General features: G+C 44.6%; 1 protein-coding gene across 1 annotated transcript in view; it reads right to left on the reverse strand.

Annotated features, from left to right (window-relative positions):
• LOC120028846 (fibroblast growth factor 12-like) overlaps nt 1-18782 on the reverse strand; it is an 82446-nt gene that overhangs the window by 14614 nt on the left and 49050 nt on the right. The window contains exon 2 of the mRNA XM_038974091.1: nt 16741-16851. Within this exon, the coding sequence (XP_038830019.1) occupies nt 16741-16851 (111 nt within the window). The remainder of the gene's footprint in view (nt 1-16740; nt 16852-18782) is intronic.

The raw sequence follows: 18782 nt of genomic DNA on the forward strand, positions 1-18782 counted from the left end.
CCCCGCTTCTTTATCCCCCTCACAATGCCCACCCTCCAAATAACCCCACCTAAATTAAGGGGCATCACCAGGATGACTGGCGGATCCTGGCTGGCTGGCGGATCCTGGCTGGCTGGCGGATCCTGGCTGGCTGGCGGATCCTGGCTGGCTGGCGGATCCTGGCTGGCTGGCTCTGGCGGATCCTGGCTGGCTGGCTCTGGCGGATCCTGGCTGGCTGGCTCTGGCGGATCCTGGCTGGCTGGCTCTGGCGGATCCTGGCTGGATGATGGCTTAATGCTGGATGACGGCTCTGGCTGGTCATGGCTGGATGACGGCTCTGGCTGGTCATGGCTGGATGACGGCTCTGGCTGGTCATGGCTGGATGACGGCTCTGGCTGGTCATGGCTGGATGACGGCTCTGGCTGGTCATGGCTGGATGACGGCTCTGGCTGGTCATGGCTCGCTGACGGCTCTGGCTGGTCATGGCTCGCTGACGGCTCTGGCTGGTCCTGTCTGGCGGAAGACTCTGGCTGATCCTGTCTGGCGGAAGGCTCTGGCTGATCCTGTCTGGCGGAAGGCTCTGGCTGATCCTGTCTGGCGGAAGGCTCTGGCTGATCCTGTCTGGCGGAAGGCTTTGGCTGCTCCTGTCTGGCGGAAGGCTCTAGCGGCTCCTGTCTGGCGGAAGGCTCTAGCGGCTCCTGTCTGGCGGAAGGCTCTAGCGGCTCCTGTCTGGCGGAAGGCTCTAGCGGCTCCTGTCTGGTGGACGGCTCTGTAGGCTCATGGCAGACGGGCGGCTTTGCAGGCTCATGGCAGACGGGCGGCTTTGAAGGCTCAGTACCGACGGGTGGCTTTGAAGGCTCAATACAGACGGGCAGTTCATGCGGCGCTTGGCAGACGGACAGTTCAGACGGCGTTGGGCAGACGGACAGTTCAGGCGCCGCTGGGCAGACGGCAGACTCTGGCCGGCTGAGACGCACTGTAGGCCTGGTGCGTGGTACCGGAACTGGAGGTACTGGGCTGAGGGCACGCACCTTCAGGCTAGTGCGGGGAACAACAACAGGGCACACTGGACTCTCAAAACGTACTATAGGCCTGGTGCGTGGTACCGGCACTGGTGGTACCGGGCTGAGGGCACGCACATCAGGGCGAGTACGGGGAGAAGGAACAGTGCGTACAGGGCTCTGGAGACGCCCTGGAAGCCTGGTGCGTGGTGCCGGAACTGGAGGTACCGGGCTAAGGACACGCACCTTCAGGCTAGTGCGGGGAACAACAACAGGGCACACTGGACTCTCGATGCGCACTATAGGCCTGGTGCGTGGTACCGGAACTGGAGGTACCGGGCTGAGGGCACGCACCTCAGGGCGAATGCGAGGAGAATGAACAGTGCGTACAGGGCTCTGGAGACGCACAGGAGGCTTGGTGCGTGGTGCCGGGACTGGAGGCACTGGGCTGGAGACACACACCATAGGGCTAGTGCGTGGAGGAGGAACAGGGCTCTGGAGACGCACTGGAAACCTGGTGCGTGGTGTAGGCACTGGTGGTACTGGCCTGGAGCGGGGAGGTGGCGCCGGAAATACCGGACCGTGCAGGCGTACTGGCTCCCTTGAGCACTGAGCCTGCCCAACCTTACCTGGTTGTATGCTCCCCGTCGCCCGACCAGTGCGGGGAGGTGGAATAACCCGCACCGGGCTATGTAGGCGAACCGGGGACACCATGCGTAAGGCTGGTGCCATGTAAGCCGGCCCGAGGAGACGTACTGGTGGCCAGATATGTAGGGCCGGCTTCATGACATCCGGCTCAATACTCAATCTAGCCCGGCCGATACGAGGAGCTGGTATGTACCGCACCGGGCTGTGCACACGTACAGGAGACACCATGCGCTCTACTGCGTAACATGGTGTCTGCCCGTACTCTCGCTCTCCACGGTAAGTACAGGGAGTGGGCGCAGGTCTCCTACCTGACTTCGCCACTCTCCCTTCTAGCCCCCCCCCCAAGAAATTTTTGGGGTTTACTCACAGGCTTCCAGCCACGTCTCCTTGCTGCCTCCTCATACCACCGCTCCTGGGCTTTAGCTGCCTCCCTCTCTTCCCGAGAGCGGCGATTCTCTCCTGTCTGAGCCCAGGGTCCTTTTCCAGCCAATATTTCCTCCCATGTCCATGAGTCCTGGTTTCGCTGTTGTGCTCTCCCCCGTCGCTTGGTCCTAGGTTGGTGAGTGATTCTGTAACGGCTTTCCTCCTCCTCTTCATCCGAAGAGGAGGAGCAGGGATTGAACCAAAATGCAGCTTTGCGATTCGACATAATATTTATTTACAAAACGGAAAACACGACAACACTTTAATAAACTACAAAACAATAAACGACGTAGACAGACCTGGACGACGAACTTACATTAAACACGAAGAACGCATGAACAGGCAAACTGACTACATAAAACGAACTAACAAACAAAACCGAAAACAGTCCCGTGTGGCGCAACATACACTTACACAGACACAGGAGACAATCACCCACCAACAAACAGTGTGAACAGCCAACCTATATATGGTTCTCAATCAGAGGAAAACGTCAAACACCTGTCTCTGATTGAGAACCATATAAGGCTGATTACAAGTGACCTAAACATAGAAACACAAAACATAGAATGCCCACCCCAACTCACGCCCTGACCAACTAAACACATACAAAAATAACATAAAACAGGTCAGGAACGTGACACTGGGGGTCATTGTAGTGAATAAGGTAGGACGTGGAAGAAAAGTGATCTAAGGTGGATCTTTGGATGAATAAGGGAAAAGATAATAAGCAAATCAGATAAGAGCCCCAGGTGTAGGAGGGAATGTGCCATTCAATTTCACTCAGTGAAAATCGACAGGCTCCTTGGTTGGCCCACAACCAAGGGTAGGTAACAACACATAAGGGTAGGTAACAACACATCTGCCACGCTGATCCTCAACACAGGGGCCCCTCAGGGGTGCGTGCTCAGCCCCCTACTGTAGTCCCTGTTCACTCATGACTGCACGGCCAGGCACGAATCCAACACCAATATTAAATTTGCCAATGACACAACAGTGGTAGGCCTGATCACCGACAACAACGAGACAGCCTATAGGCAGGAGGTCAGAGACCTGGCCGTGTGGTGCCAGGACAACAACCTCTCTCCCTCAATGTGATCAAGACAAAGGAGATGATTGTGGACTACAGGAAAAAGAGGACCGAGCACGCCCCCATTCTCATCGACGGGGCTGCATTGGAGCAGGTTGAGAGCTTCTAGTTCCTTGGTGTCCACATCACCAACAAACTAACATGGTCCAAGCACACCATGACAGTCGAGAGCGTGCACGACAAATCCTATTCCTCCTCGGGAGACTGAAAAGATTTGGCATGGGTCCTCAGATCCTGAAAAGGTTCTACAGCTGCACCATCGGGAGCGTCCTGACTGGTTGCATCACTGCCTGGTATGGGAACTGCTCGGCCTCCGACCGCAAGGCACTACAGAGGGTAGTGCGAACGGCCCAGTACATCACTGGGGCCAAGCTTCCTGCCAACCAGGACCTCTATACCAGGCGGTGTCAGAGGAAGGCCCTACAAATTGTCAAAGACTCCCCTCCCCACCAATGCCACTCTCTGTTGTCATCTATGCATAGTCACTTTAATTAACTCTACCTACATGTACATACTACCTCAACTAACCGGTGCCCCCACACATTGAGTCTGTACCGGCACTCCCCTGTATATAATGTTATTTTTTACTGCTGCATTAATTACTTGTTACTTTTATCTCTTACTCTTATCCGTATTATTTGAAACTGCACTGTTGGCTAGGGGCTCGTAAGTAAGCATTTCACTGTAAGGTCTACCCCTGTTGTATTTGGGGCATGTGACTAATACAATTTGATTTGATTTGAAATTCTCTTTGGAGGCAGAAAAAAAGTAATGCACAACAGAAGCCAGGAGAGAAGCGAAGCAAGAGCCCAAAAATGGTGTGTGTGTGTGTGTGTGTGTGTGCGTGCGTGCGGATGTCTGAGCACGATGGGGGTGGATCAGAACAAATGCATGAGGGAGTGGAATAAGTGTGAGCGTATGCGTGTGGGATAAAGAGACTGAGAAAACATGTCAGAAATGTCTGTGTAAGTATTTGTGTACTCTGTTCAGAGGCGTCATGCCCATAGGCCAGTGGAAGAGTTTTAGCTGCCAGTGATGGGCACGACTCGCAGGAGGTATGTTTGTAAATGAATTTGATCAAGCTATGTAGCTTATTGATTCCTTCTTGATGAACAAATAAATGAGAACGTTTTATTGTTTCTCTGTAATACTAGCCACTTAGCAATGTTATGAAGATGGCTTTAGCTAGCCAGCTAGATTGAGAATCTATCTCCCAACCTCATAACTAGCTACCAAGCCATTTCAGGCTATCAATCAAGTTAAAGTAGCTTGTCTAACTACATGTAACTGCCAAAATAAAGGAAACACCAACATAAAGTGTCTTAATAGTAGGGCCACCACAAGCCAGAACACCTTCAATGCACCTTGGCAAGGATTCTACAAGTGTCTGAAGACACCATTCTTCCACGAGAAATTCAATAATTTGGTGTTTTGTTGATGGTGGTTGAGATGTGTCTGTTACTTGAACTCTGAAGCATTTATTTGGGCTGCAATTTCTGAGGTTGGTAACTCTAGTGAACTTATCCTTTGCAGCAGAGGTAACTCTGGGTATTCCTTTCCTGTGGCGGTCCTCATGAAAGCCAGTTTCATCATAGGGTATGATGGTTTTTGCGACTACGCCTGAAGAAACTTTAAAAGTTCTTGAAATGTTCCGGATTGACTGACTTTCGTGTCTTAAAGTAATGATGGACTGTCGTGTCGCTTTGCTTATGTGAGCTGTTCTTGCCATAACATGGACTTGGTCTTTTACCAAATAGGGCTATCTTCTGTATACCACCCCTACCTTGTCACAGCACAACTGATTGGCTCAAACGCATTAAGAAGGAAACACATTCCACAAATTAACAAGGCACACCTGTTAATTGAAATGCATTCCAGGTGACTACCTTGTGAAGCTGGTTGAGAGAATGGCAAGAGTGTGCAAAGCTGTCATCAAGGCAAAGGGTGGCCACTTTGAAGATTCTCAAATATAAAATATATTTTGATTTGTTAAACACTTTTTTAGTTACTACAGTCGTGGCCAAAAGTTTTGAGAATGACACAAATATTAATATTCACAAAGTCTGCTGCCTCAGTTTGTATGATGGCAATTTGCATACACTCCAGAATGTTATGAAGAGTGATCAGATGAATTGCAATTAATTGCAAAGTCCCTCTTTGCCATGCAAATGAACGGAATCCCCCAAAAACATTTCCACTGCATTTCAGCCCTGCCACAAAAGGACCAGCTGACATGTCAGTGATTCTCTCGTTAACACAGGTGTGAGTGTTGACGAGGACAAGGCTGGAGAGCACTCTGTCATGCTGATTGAGTTCGAATAACAGACTGGAAGCTTCAATGATTCCAAGCACCACCCTCCTTTTGATCTTCCTCTGTCAACCTGCAAGGAAACACGTGCCGTCATCATTGCTTTGCACAAAAAGGGCTTCACAGGCAAGGATATTGCTGCCAGTAAGATTGCACCTAAATCAACCATTTATCAGATCATCAAGAATTTCAAGGAGAGCAGTTCAATTGTTGTGAAGAAGGCTTCAGGGAGCCCAAGAAAGTCCAGCAAGCGCCAGGACCGTCTCCTAAAGTTGATTCAGCTGCGGGATCGGGGCACCACCAGTACAGAGCTTGCTCAGGAATAGCAGCAAAGGTGTGAGTGCATCTGCACGCACAGTGAGGCGAAGACTTTTGGAGGATGGCCTGGTGTCAAGAAGGGCAGCAAAGAAGCCACTTCTCTCCAAGAAAAACATCAGGGACAAACTGATATTCTGCTAAAGGTACAGGGATTGGACTGCTGAGGACTGGGGTAAAGTCATTTTCTCTGATGAATCCCCTTTCTGATTGTTTGGGGCATCCAGAAAAAAGCTTGTCCGGAGAACACAAGGTGAGCGCTACCATCAGTCCTGTGTCATGCCAACAGTAAAACATCCTGAGACCATTCATGTGTGGGGATGCTTCTCAGCCAAGGGAGTGGGCTCACTCACAATTTTGCCTTAGAACACAGCCATGAATAAAGAATGGTACCAACACATCCTCCGAGAGCAACTTCTCCCAACAATCCAGGAACAGTTTCGTGACGAACAATGCCTTTTCCAGCATGATGGAGCACCTTTCCACAAGGCAAAAGTGATAACTAAGTGGCTCGGGGAACAAAACATCGATATTTTGGGTCCATGGCCAGGAAACTCCCCAGACCTTAATCCCATTGAGATCCTCAAGAGGCGGGTGGACAAACAAAAAAACACAAATTCTGACAAACTCCAAGCATTGATTATGCAAGAATGGGCTGCTATCAGTCAGGATGTGGCCCAGAAGTTAATTGACAGCACGCCAGGGCGGATTGCAGAGGTCTTGAAAAAGAAGGGTCAACACTGCAAATATTGACTCTTTGCATCAACTTCATGTAATTGTCAATAAAAGCCATTAACACTTATGAAAAGCTTGTAATTATACTTCAGTATTACATAGTAACATCTGACAAAAATATCTAAAGACACTGAGGCAGCAGACTTTGTGAAAATTAATATTTGTGTCATTCTCAAAACTTTTTGTAACGGCTGTCATCGGTGGAAGAAGGTGAGGACCAAGGTGCAGCGTGGTAAGTGTTCATGATATTTAATAATAATCAAAACTGAACACTGAACAACAAAGAAACAACCGAAACAGTTCTATCTGGTGCAGACACACAAAGACTGAAAATAACCACCCACAAAACCTAACAGAAAACAGGCTACCTAAATATGGTTCCCAATCAGAGACAATGACTAACACCTGCCTCTGATTGAGAACCATATCAGGCCAAACACAGAAATAGAAAATCATAGAAAAACTAACATAGACAACCCACCCAACTCACGCCCTGACCATACTAAAACAAAAGACAAAACAAAGGAACTAAGGTCAGAACATGACACTTTTGGCCACGACTGTACATGATTCCATATGTGTTATTTCATAGTTTGATGTCTTCACTATTAGTCTACAATGTAGAAAAAAGTAAAAATGAAGAAAAACCCTGGAATGAGTAGGTGTGTCCAAACTTTGACTGGTACTGTACTGTACTGTATGTATTTAATACATTTCAGGTCTTGAAGATGCACTTTGTTATATTTTCCATATTCTTTCACTAAGTGTATTTTCTGTTGGTGTAATTAAGCATGATACTGAAGAAAAATCTGATATCACTTCATCATGTCACGTTCCTGACCTTATTTCCTTTGTTCAGTCTTGTTTAGTTGGTCAGGACGTGAGCTGGGTGGGCATTCTATGTTATGTGTTTCTATGTTTGGTTTAGGGTTGTCAACTAGCCTGATATGGTTCTCAATCAGGGGCAGGTGTTTTACGTTTCCTCTGATTGGGAACCGTATTTAGGTAGGCTGTTCTCACTGTTTGTTTGTGGGTGATTGTTCCTGTTCATTGCGTTCTTCGTTGTCTGTATGTTCACATGTTCAGGTCTGTAGCGTCGTTAGTTTCATTTTCTGTTTATTGTTTTGTTCGTGTTAAGTGTTTCCAATAAATATGGAAACGTACCACGCTGCGCTTTGGTCCTCCTCTCTTCCACCTAACGACGAGCGTTACACATCAATAATTTTTTGACCCAGTAAATTGTTGAGTGCATTTTTGAAAAAAAAAATATATATACAGTACAGTGGGGAGAACAAGTATTTGATACACTGCCTATTTGCAGGTTTTCCTACTTACAAAGCATGTAGAGGTCTGTAATTTTTATCATAGGTACACTTCAACTGTGAGAGACGGAATCTAAAACAAAAATCCAGAAAATCACATTGTATGATTTGTAAGTAATTAATTTGCATTTTATTGCATGACATAAGTATTTGATACATCAGAAAAGCAGAACTTAATATTTGGTACAGAAACCTTTGTTTGCAATTACAGAGATCATACGTTTCCTGTAGTTCTTGACCAGGTTTGCACATACTGCAGCAGGGATTTTGTATTACCTTGTAAATTAAATGAAAGTGGCTGGTGGGAGTCTACTTGGGGTATGTGGGTTCACCAAGAGACTGAAGTGGGATGAATGGAAGCTCCACACATACTTCAGAGAAGTGTCTGATGCCCTCCCAGTCACCCCGTCCCAATCCCTCAGATAGAGCCCCCCTCCAATCTCTCCAAAAACCACCATTAAATCTTAACTATAATGACAAACAAGGAATAATAATGACTCGACATCCTCTCCTGATCTGTCCAAAACGCATTCGTTTTACAGGTTTGCAAATCACAAAATAAATACAATTATAGTACAGTTAAATCCTTCCTTCTCCCTCTCCCAGGCCAACCCTTTCCTCTCCACCTCCCCCTCTCAGTTTTCTTTCCCCTTTATCCACACCTCCCATCCTTACCCACCCTTGCTCGCCCGAGCCAAGCTTATCACCACCTCCCATCCCTGCCCTCCCTGGACCCACCCAGGCAAAGTTTATCCCCAACCTCCGGTCTTTTCCCACCTTCCCTTCTTCTCGGACACATTTACACCCATCCATATATCGATTCTCCTTCATTCACATACAACATATACCTTATGCAACCACCCACCCATTCTATCTCACCATCCAACGCATGTTCATACCCCTTTACACTCCAATTCATTTTCACAAACACATACACGCACTCACACCCTCACAACGCCACACACACATACACCCACACACACATCCATAGAGCAATAATTAACATCTGCGCTATGTTTCCTATTTTATATTGCCTTTTCAGTGTCCATGTAGCTTCTATCATTACTTCCTAGAGAATAACAATTACTTGTGGACAGTAGAGTTCATTGTATTGGGGGGGAGGGGGAAAGAATATTGTCCCAACTTATGATAAGCTGGTCTTAGACGTCACTGTATGTTGCCTAGTGTCCTTATCGCTTTTTCTCTCATCTTCCTCTCCTCAGGGCAGTGGGCTCTCATTCAACTGGAAAAGTTTCTTGCAGCCTGTTTAGGGCTCCGTCTGCGCTTGTGAATTCCATCTTTGTGTTCCCTTCCATACCCACAGAACTGCCGGGAAGCAGAGTTGGTACTTGATACATTTTTCCTCCCGTGACTGTCTGATCGGAATATATTGCTTGCGTTTTTTTCTCAGCTTAGCAGACAGGTCCTGGACGAATCGAATGGATTGGCCGTGGATTTTGATTTCCTCCCCCCCCCCCCCCCCCCGTGCCTTTAGAATGTTGACGTTGGTCTGATAGTTCCACAGCTTGAAGATTACCATGTAAGAGTATTTGGTGTTCTTCTGTTTCACACCGATCCAATGGCATCGTCCAGATCCTCTGGTGATATGTCCACGCCAAGCTCCTCTGATATAATTTTGACCACATAGCTAGAAAGATCTTCTTTTTCCTAATTTTCCTTTAAGGACAATATTCTTGTGTTGAACGCTGAGCTGTAGTCAATGAATAGCATTCTCACATAGGTGTACAGAGATTGCATCATCTGTGGATCTGTTGGGGCGGTATGTAAAGCTTGTGGAGTCATACCCAAGAAGACTCGAGCCTGTAATTGCTGCCAAAGGTACTTCAATAAAGTACTGAGTAAAGGGTCTGAATACTTATGTAAATATGATACTTCAGGTTTTTATTTTTAATACATTTGCAATAATGACTAAAAACCAGTTTTTGCTTTGTCATTATGGGGTATTGTGTAGAGATTGATCATGAAAAAAACGATTTAATCTATTTGAGAATTAGGCTGTAACGTAATAAAATGTGGGAAAATGAAGGTGTCTGAATACTTTCTGAATGCACTGTAAATGCTTCAAAAGACACAAAAAGTTATGTTAGCTGATTATCTTATAGAACAAGATGTATAAGAGAAGAAAAAAAACATTTCCCCATAGGCTTTGGCCAACGAGCCATGGCAGAGTTTGCCTCTGTTAGTGCCTACAAAAAGAGGCCATTACTATTGCTCTCTATAGACGGGTGGGTTGTTTAAGCAACAAAACTGATGTGTGCGCAACTATGGGGCAAAACAGACAGGGTTGTCTTAGATTGTTGACAACATGTAAACTATATTTAGTCTCCAAATGTTTATTGAAAACTTTTAATACATTTCAACAAAGAGCACTTCTTGTCTTTCAAATACATTGTTACAGTTGTTGGTTAGCTAGCTAGCAATAAAATGTAGCCATATTAGCATTGACAAGAAATCAAGTAAAAAAAAATCAAAACAAGACGTGGTATCAAAAACAAGATAAAACTTGCTGAAACAAGCCACCTACGATTCCTCATATGGCAGCTTCTTGTCATTGTTACAGTTATCTGACCGTTCAGAATCACAACAAAGCACCCGATCGATGCACATGCATACATTTTTGTGACGTCGTCAGCCAACCAATCTATACTATGGTATTTTTATTTATTTAACCTCTTTGGGGAAACACGTGCCCTTTATGACATAATGTTAACATTTTTGGACCAAGTTACACTTCTCAAAAGGCACAAAATTGATGTTGGTGGTATAGTTGCTGGCCGTGCTGCTGCTCCAGTTTCAACTGTTCTGCCTGCGGCTATGGAACCCTGACCTGTTCACCGGACGTGCTACCTGTCCCAGACCTGCTGTTTTCAACTCTCTAGAGACAGCAGGAGCGGTAGAGATTCTCTGAATGATCGGCTATGAAAAGCCAACTGACATTTACTCCTGAGGTGCTGACCTGTTGCACCCTCGACAACCAGTGTGATTATTAATATTTGACCCTGCTGGTCATCTATGAACATTTGAACAGCTTGGCCATGTTCTGTTATAATCTCCACCCGGCACAGCCAGAAGAGGACTGGCCACCCCTCATAGCCTGGTTCCTCTCTAGGTTTCTTCCTAGGTTCTGGCCTTTCTAGGGAGTTTTTCCTAGCCACCGTGCTTCTACACCTGCATTGCTTGCTGTTTGGAGTTTTAGGCTGGGTTTCTGTGCAGCACTTTGTGACATCAGCTGATGTAAGAAGGGCTTTATAAATTAATTGGATTTGATTTGTATTCAGAGACTGCGTAGATGAGACAGTGTTGCTGGGATTGCTATCGGGGCCGTGTTCAGAGACAATGTTTTGCAATGAGAGAGGACTACCCGAACTAATTTGTGTTTTTATAACATTTTCCGTCTTACTGATCACATCCCAGGGGACATATATGTCATTTAGCAATTATTTTAGCCAAGGCTATTTACAGTAGTGCATGCACTTTACAGCAATTTACAGTACTGCACTGTCTTACTATCCCAGTCTGTGCCCAAACAATTTGAGCAACTACTTTTAAAAATCCACCTTTCCAGAAACAAGTCTCTCACCGTTGCCGCTTGCTATAGACCACCTTCTGCCCCCAGCTGTGCCCTGGACACCATATGTGAATTGATTGCCCCCCATCTATCTTCAGAGCTCGTGCTGTTAGGTGACCTAAACTGGGACATGCTTAACACCCCGGCCATCCTACAATCTAAGCTTTATGCCCTCAATCTCACACAAATTATCAATGAACCTACCAGGTACAACCCCAAATCCAAATAGATTTGGATAGAAAACACTCCAAAGTTTTGAAAACTGTTCAAATAATGTCTGTGAGTATAACAGAACTGAAATGGCAGGCGAAAACATGAGGAAAATCCATCCAGGAAGTGCCATTATTTTGAAATGGCTGTTTTTCAATGAAAGCCTATCCACCATTTAAAGGGATAGGACCCAGATTCCGTTCCCTATGGCTTCCACTAGTTGTGAACAGTCTTTAGACATTGTTTCAGGCTTTTATTCAAAGAAATGAGGGAGAATGACCACATTGAGTGAGTGGAACCTGGGATGTCCCCAGAGCTGTTTCCTGCGCACGACCGAGAGCACGCCTTTCTTGTTTTTCTTTTATATTGACGACGCTATTGTCCGGTTGAAATATTATCGATTATTTAGGCTAAAAACACCCTGAGGATTCATTATAAACATTGTTTGACATGTTTCTACGAACTTTACGGATACTATTTGGAATTTTCGTCTGCCTGTTGTGACCGCATTTGAGCCATTATATTACTGAACAAAACGCGCCAACAAAATTGAGGTTTTTGGATATAAAGAGGGACTTTATCGAACATAACGAACATTTATTGTGTAACTGGGAGTCTTGTGAGTGCAACCATAATAAAATCATCAAAGGTAAGTGATTAATTTTATTGCTATTTTTGACTTTCGTGACTAATCTATTTGGCTGGTAACTGTATGTAATGTTTTGTGTGCTGAGCGCTGTCCTCAGATAATCGCATGGTTTGCTTTCGCCGTAAAGCCTTTTTGAAATCTGACACGGCGGCTGGATTAACAACAAGTTAAGCTTTATTTTGATGTATTACACTGGTGATTTCATGAAAGTTAAATATTTATAGTAATTTAATTTGAATTTGGCACTCTGCAATTTTACCGGATGTTGGCCAGGTGGGACGCTATCGTCCCACACCCCCTAGAGAGGTTAAATAAGCATGCCCCATTCAAAAAATGTAGAAACAGGAACAGATATATATGTGATATGTGATTCTGTGTGATTAGTTAGGTATTTAGTAAATAAATAATTAAACCCAATTTTGCATTGCTGATTCAACTTGTTAGCCAGGATTCTTGCAGATAATCAAGGATTTACAACTTTCAGATGAGACTGAATAAAATGACGATTAATGTGACTGTTATGGATGTAAAATCTTACTAAATCTTTAAGAGTTTATTCGAAAGATAACAGCTCTATAAATATTATTTCGTGGTGTCCCTCTCTAGTTAATTAACATTTACAGGATTAGTTCAATCATGTAATATTAATTACGGAGAAATTATTTTATAGAATAGCATGTCATAGCAATTAATCTGGCATAGTCAAAGACACGACATAACTAACCTCCAGACGAGCTTCAATGCCATACAACTCTCCTTCCGTGGCCTCCAACTGCTCTTAAATGCAAGTAAAACTAAATGCATGCTCTTCAACCGATCGCTGCCCACACCTGCCCGCCTGTCCAGCGTCACTACTCTGGACGGTTCTGACTTAAAATATGTGGACAACTATAAATACCTAGATGTCTGGTTAGACTGTAAACTCTCCTTCCAGACTCACATTAAGCATCTCCAATCCAAAATTAGATCTAGAATCTACTTCCTATTTCGCAACGAAGCATCCTTCACTCATGCTGCCAAACATACCCTCGTAAAACTGACTATCCTACCGATCCTTGACTTCGGCGATGTAATTTACAAAATAGCCTCCAACACTCTATTCAGCAAATTGGATGCAGTCTATCACAGTGCCATCAATTTTGTCACCAAATCCCCATATACTACCCACCACTGCGACGTGTATGCTCTCGTTGGCTGGCCCTCGCTTAATATTCGTCGCCAAACCCACTGGCTCCAGGTCATCTATAAGTCTTTGCTAGGTAAAGCTCCGCCTTATCTCAGCTCACTGGTCAGCACCCACTCGTAGCACGTGCTCCAGCAGGTATATTCACTAGTCACCCCCAAAGCCAATTCATCCATTGGCCGCCTTTCCTTCCAGTTCTCTGCTGCCAATGACTGGAACGAACTGCCAAAATCACTGAAGCTGGAGACATATCTCCCTCACTAACTTCAAGCACCAGCTGTCAGAGCAGCTCACAGATCACTGCACCCGTACATAGCCCATCCAACTACCTCATCCCCATACTGTTATTTATTTTTCTCCTTTGCACACCAGTATCTCTACTTGCACATTCATCTTCTGCACATCTACCACTCCAGTGTTTAATTGCTATATTGTAATTATTTCACCACTATGGCCTATTTATTGCCTTACCCTACCTCATTTGCACACACTATATATAGACTTTTTCTATTGTATTATTGACTATATGTTTGTTTATTCCATGTGTAACTCTGTGTGGTTGTTTGTGTCGCACCGCTTTGCTTTATCTTGGCCAGGTCGCAGTTGTAAATGAGAACTTGATCTCAACTAGCCTACCTGGTTAAAAAAAAGGTGAAATAAAATAAATAAAAATGCATACATTTTTGTATGGGTGACCCCAGCAGAAATCGAACACAGTATCCTGACATTGCAAGTACTATGCTCTACCAACTTAGCCACACAGGACAGTGATCCCTGCATTAACTGTTCTCCTTGCATCACCCTCAGCTCCTACCTCATTTATCCTAATATGCTCATAACTTGAAGGGGCAATCTGGGATTTGGAAAAATGTAAAAGGCAATGTTCTCGCTATCATGGTGACTGCAGTCACGGGAAATGCTGTACATGTCAGCTCAATTGGAAATGACCTTAAAAAACGAAATTGTCAGCTGTCCACAGCGCTGCGCTATGGATCGAGTGCATGCCCTAACAATGTTTTTAGGCTATACAGTGTTTGTTTACAATTACATTGTTTACAAAAAATGGATTTAAGATAGCTTATATTTAAGGTGACAGTTGAACTACGCTCATGAAGCATTTATCAATTATATTTTTTAAGAATCAATGGCTATGTATCAAATAATTTATTATAGGTCCAAAAATGTATGTACCAATCCCATATTGTCCCTTTAACATCATATCCTTAAAACCCTCCTAAGACCTGGCAGCATTTCTCACCACTGCTTCCTGGATTCTGAGCCAAAGCCCAGAAAAAAAAGCACTTTAATTTCGGCAGCCCATAAACCTCATGTTAACGCCAACCTTATGGAGCTCCACAATGCCAATCCTCACAAAGCAGAGCTGGGACGATCGTTCATGGATCACGTAACAACGCTAAGCCTATCGGATGCGCTGATGTGGGCTAGGCAGATAAAAGTTGTTGTTTTTTAACGGAGAGGGATAGGTGATATAATCCGCGAGGACACAAATCCAACGGGGTAAGGAGGGGATGCAAAAATACTCCAGCATCGTGAGTGGGTGCAACTGAGCTCCTGTGTGAAGAAGGAGCCCTCCGGCTACACAGCTCACCAGGCATTAATCCTCTCTCTCTACACGAAAACACATATTGTACTGTACACCCACCATACATTCACTCTGAAAAAGCACAACTGGGCAGGCGGCTGCCTGTCATTTTGGACCGGGAAACAAGAGTTTTTGGACCAGCTCCAACCTCTCCTTTCCTCTCTTCTCTTCTATCCTCCTCCTCTTATCAGCCCTTTTTACATCCTCTATTCTCGTTCCCCCCATCTTTTCCTCTCTTCCCCTCCTCTTATCAGCTTTCCTCTCTTCTCTTTCCTCCTCTCCTTTCTTCCTCTCTCCATCTCATAGAGCTCATTGAGTTTACATCACATCCTTCTGACTTCTCTATTCCATCTATCTCTTCAAAATGAGTAGGAGATGTGAAAGAAATAAGCCCAACATCTTGCCAGCTGTTTCTTCTTCTATTCTCCTTCCCCTAAAGCTCTGGAGACTCATATGCTGTGATCTTTTCCTTCTGATACAATGAGAGGCCTTCTTCTTCTTCTCCCCCCCTGGTATAGCAGAGGAGAAAGGGGAGGAAGTTTGACTTTTCTTTGCCGAATAGTTTTTTGTTCAGCAGAGTTGCGAGTTGAGTTACTGTGGGAACTGTGGCTGCCGCCGCCCACTCTTCTCTACCGTTACACGACTGCCAGGTACAGTAGGTAATCTCGCCCCTGCAATACAGTGTGTGCTGCAGCACTAACACACACACTCTGACATAGATAGGGTAAAAAGTTGTTGTGTGTGAGTCAACCAAGCACACAGGTTAACTACTTACTTAATACTCTTCATATCTATTGAGACAGGTTGGATGTGTGGTCCTCTGTGGCTCAGTTGGTAGAGCCCGGCGCTTGCAATGCCAGGATTGTGGATTCGATAGCTTGGACCACCCACCATACAAAAATGTATGAACGTACTGTATGACTGTAAATCGCTTTGGATAAAAGTAACTTACAGGGCCAACCCTTTGCTCTGGACATCAACTTTATCTGTCACTTTAGTGTGTGTGTGTGTGTGTGTGTGTGTGTGTGTGTGTGTGTGTGTGTGTGTGTGTGTGTGTGTGTGTGTGTGTGTGTGTGTGTGTGTGTACAACGTACACAAGTCACGGTGTACATGCACGTAACTTGTGTACCTCCAGGCTGATACTGCATGTAAGTCAGGGAGGGGACAGATTACCTTCCTGCCAGACGGATGGAGGGGAATGCTCCTGGCCCAACAGTTAATAGATTGTTTGAGAAAACAGAGTGGAGAGCGATGACAATTATAGTTGGGGTGAAGCGGCCCGCCTAGCTGAGAAATACAGCGACAGAGTGCGGGCCATCCATCACTCCTCTCTACTCAACTCCACTCTTTTCAGTGTGTCTGCACAGATGTAGCTGGTCACACACAGAGTTGTTTGTGTTTGTGAAGGTGACACAAACGTAACCCTGTTCGACAGGTGTGTGAAGGCAATGCAGACAGGTGTGCGTGGAGTGGTGAGGCTTGCACAGGTGATCTCTGTGGAATTCTAGATTGTGGTTTGTTAATATCCATGTACACTATCATGATGAAATGGCATTTGTTATCGTAACGGCTAGGCATTTCTTCGTACTCACGTGACCTCACCAGGACAAAGTGTATTGTACTTTAAGATTGTATGATAGGAGATGTGCATGTTGGGAAGTGTAATGTGTGTCATATAATCTCACTGTAGTCGCTGTTCTCGTCCTTGGTCCCATTTATGGTGCCGTCCGGCTTCATCTGCAGGTAGAAGCCCTGCTCGCTGAACAGTCGCGTCACAATGCCCTTCAGCTGCGGCTCTGCAACACAACACAACGGGGATAAGGGTTAGCTAGCTGCTTGGGTCATGTTCATTAAGCACCAAACATTATAAAATGGACTGAAACAAGGAGGAACTACCTGAATGTGTCCAATAAGAATAGTCATTTTTGTTTTTCCATTGCAATGAACAAGGCCCAGGTCGCTCAGACACCAAAACACTTGAATGCCATGCCCTCATACTCTTAATACCATTTTCAATGATTAGGGACAGACCAGCAAAAACTAGACTATAACTAAGGCCCAGAGCTCTTCCTGGTCTGGTCGCGTGATCAGGAAAAACTCTTGGTCTTATAGTGTAAGCCTGAGTTAGTACCCATTATTGCAGTACCATGTGATAGGCTACATAATGAATGAAATGCCATGTGATACATGTGATGACACAGAAGCAAACAATGCCTCCCATCATGACAGAGGCAGACAGATTCTCTTGCGCCATCTCTTCAGACCATCACTCAATGGTAAAGAGAATAAAAGGAGGTAAAGAGAATAAAAGGAAGAGGTTAATCACGACTGTACTTTAGGGCCATTCAGAGCATGCATATACCAACATGACACTAATCAGTGGAAAACCATCTCCCAGTCTTATAGATAAAAAAAGGTTCAGTTGGTGGATCAAAACCGAACCGAAAAACAAACGGTCTAAGAAACCACCTCCAAATCATGAACAGGGCACACAATGTGGGACAGATAAACTTGGCACTACAGCCGCTTGACGCCCAAATCATGCAGGAAGAGACAGAAAAAGACTAAAATACAGCACTATTTAGAGCAAGTCGGTGTGCCAGTTAAACACTGATGATGAGGCAGACCCAGTGGATGATAGAAACACTGAAAAGGTGGAGGGATACGGATAAAGGATCTCTCATCTATCGGTGATAGATATGATACTCTTAAACCTCTGACTAACTTGCTTGTAGCCGAACTGTGAGAAATTGGCCCATTGGTGGATCAATAAAGCATTCTTCACCAACAATAGTTCACCTTAACATGGACACTGATAGCTCTGGTCTAGGTCGTTAGTGTGCCTTCCTTCACTTCATGTACTGGAGGAACCCGCACAACAACAATTTATTTAATTGTTTTGTCTTTTCTCACATGATGAACTTAGAATAATAACAAGTTCACATTTGCAGTTTCACATGTAAGAAAACTTCACAATTGTAAGTTCACACGTGTGGGTGAAATAGTGTTATACTCCTCACATGTGAAAAGGTGGTGTTAACATGTGGAATGTGAAATTGCATATTCTGCGAAAAGGTTACTTAGCCTAGCTGATCATACAAAATAATAATTTCTTACTTGTAAGCTCATCCACTCCATTATTATTGTAGTCCTCCACAGAGTTGCATTGATATACATGTATACTTAACACTACCACAAGTTAGAGGTATTCGGAGTGTTATTGCTGCAGGCACCGCCTCTTTTTTTCGTACATTGGTCCGTGACTGTTGGATGAAGCCCAGTGAAAAGAACAGAGAAGCTAGCTCCCAGTGTCTCCTTATTTTTATCCTGTTTTTTTGTTTCTACCCATGGTTATGTTTAAAAAATCTAGAGATAACATGTTTAACTAAACGGTGTTGAGTTCTGGTAATTTTCATGTATAACTTAATTGTTTTGACCAAGTGAGATTTTCACATTTACATGAGTGTAGCCAAGCTATGTAGCTAGCTAGCTAGTTATGTTTGTATGCAAGTCAATGAGAACAAGATGGCGTTTCTGAAATATATTTTATTTCCATTATAAATGTTTCGGCTCTTAAATAGTTCAATTTTTTTTTTATATATATATTTTTACAAACGAGACCTCATATTGAGTGTATTTAAATGTGTACATATGAACCACGGTAATTAGATGTATTTTAGAAGGTTACTTTCTATGAAATGTGTATCTAATCATTGCATGTTAATGG

The sequence above is a fragment of the Salvelinus namaycush genome, chromosome 34 (genome assembly GCF_016432855.1).
Source record: "Salvelinus namaycush isolate Seneca chromosome 34, SaNama_1.0, whole genome shotgun sequence".
NCBI lineage: Eukaryota > Metazoa > Chordata > Actinopteri > Salmoniformes > Salmonidae > Salvelinus > Salvelinus namaycush.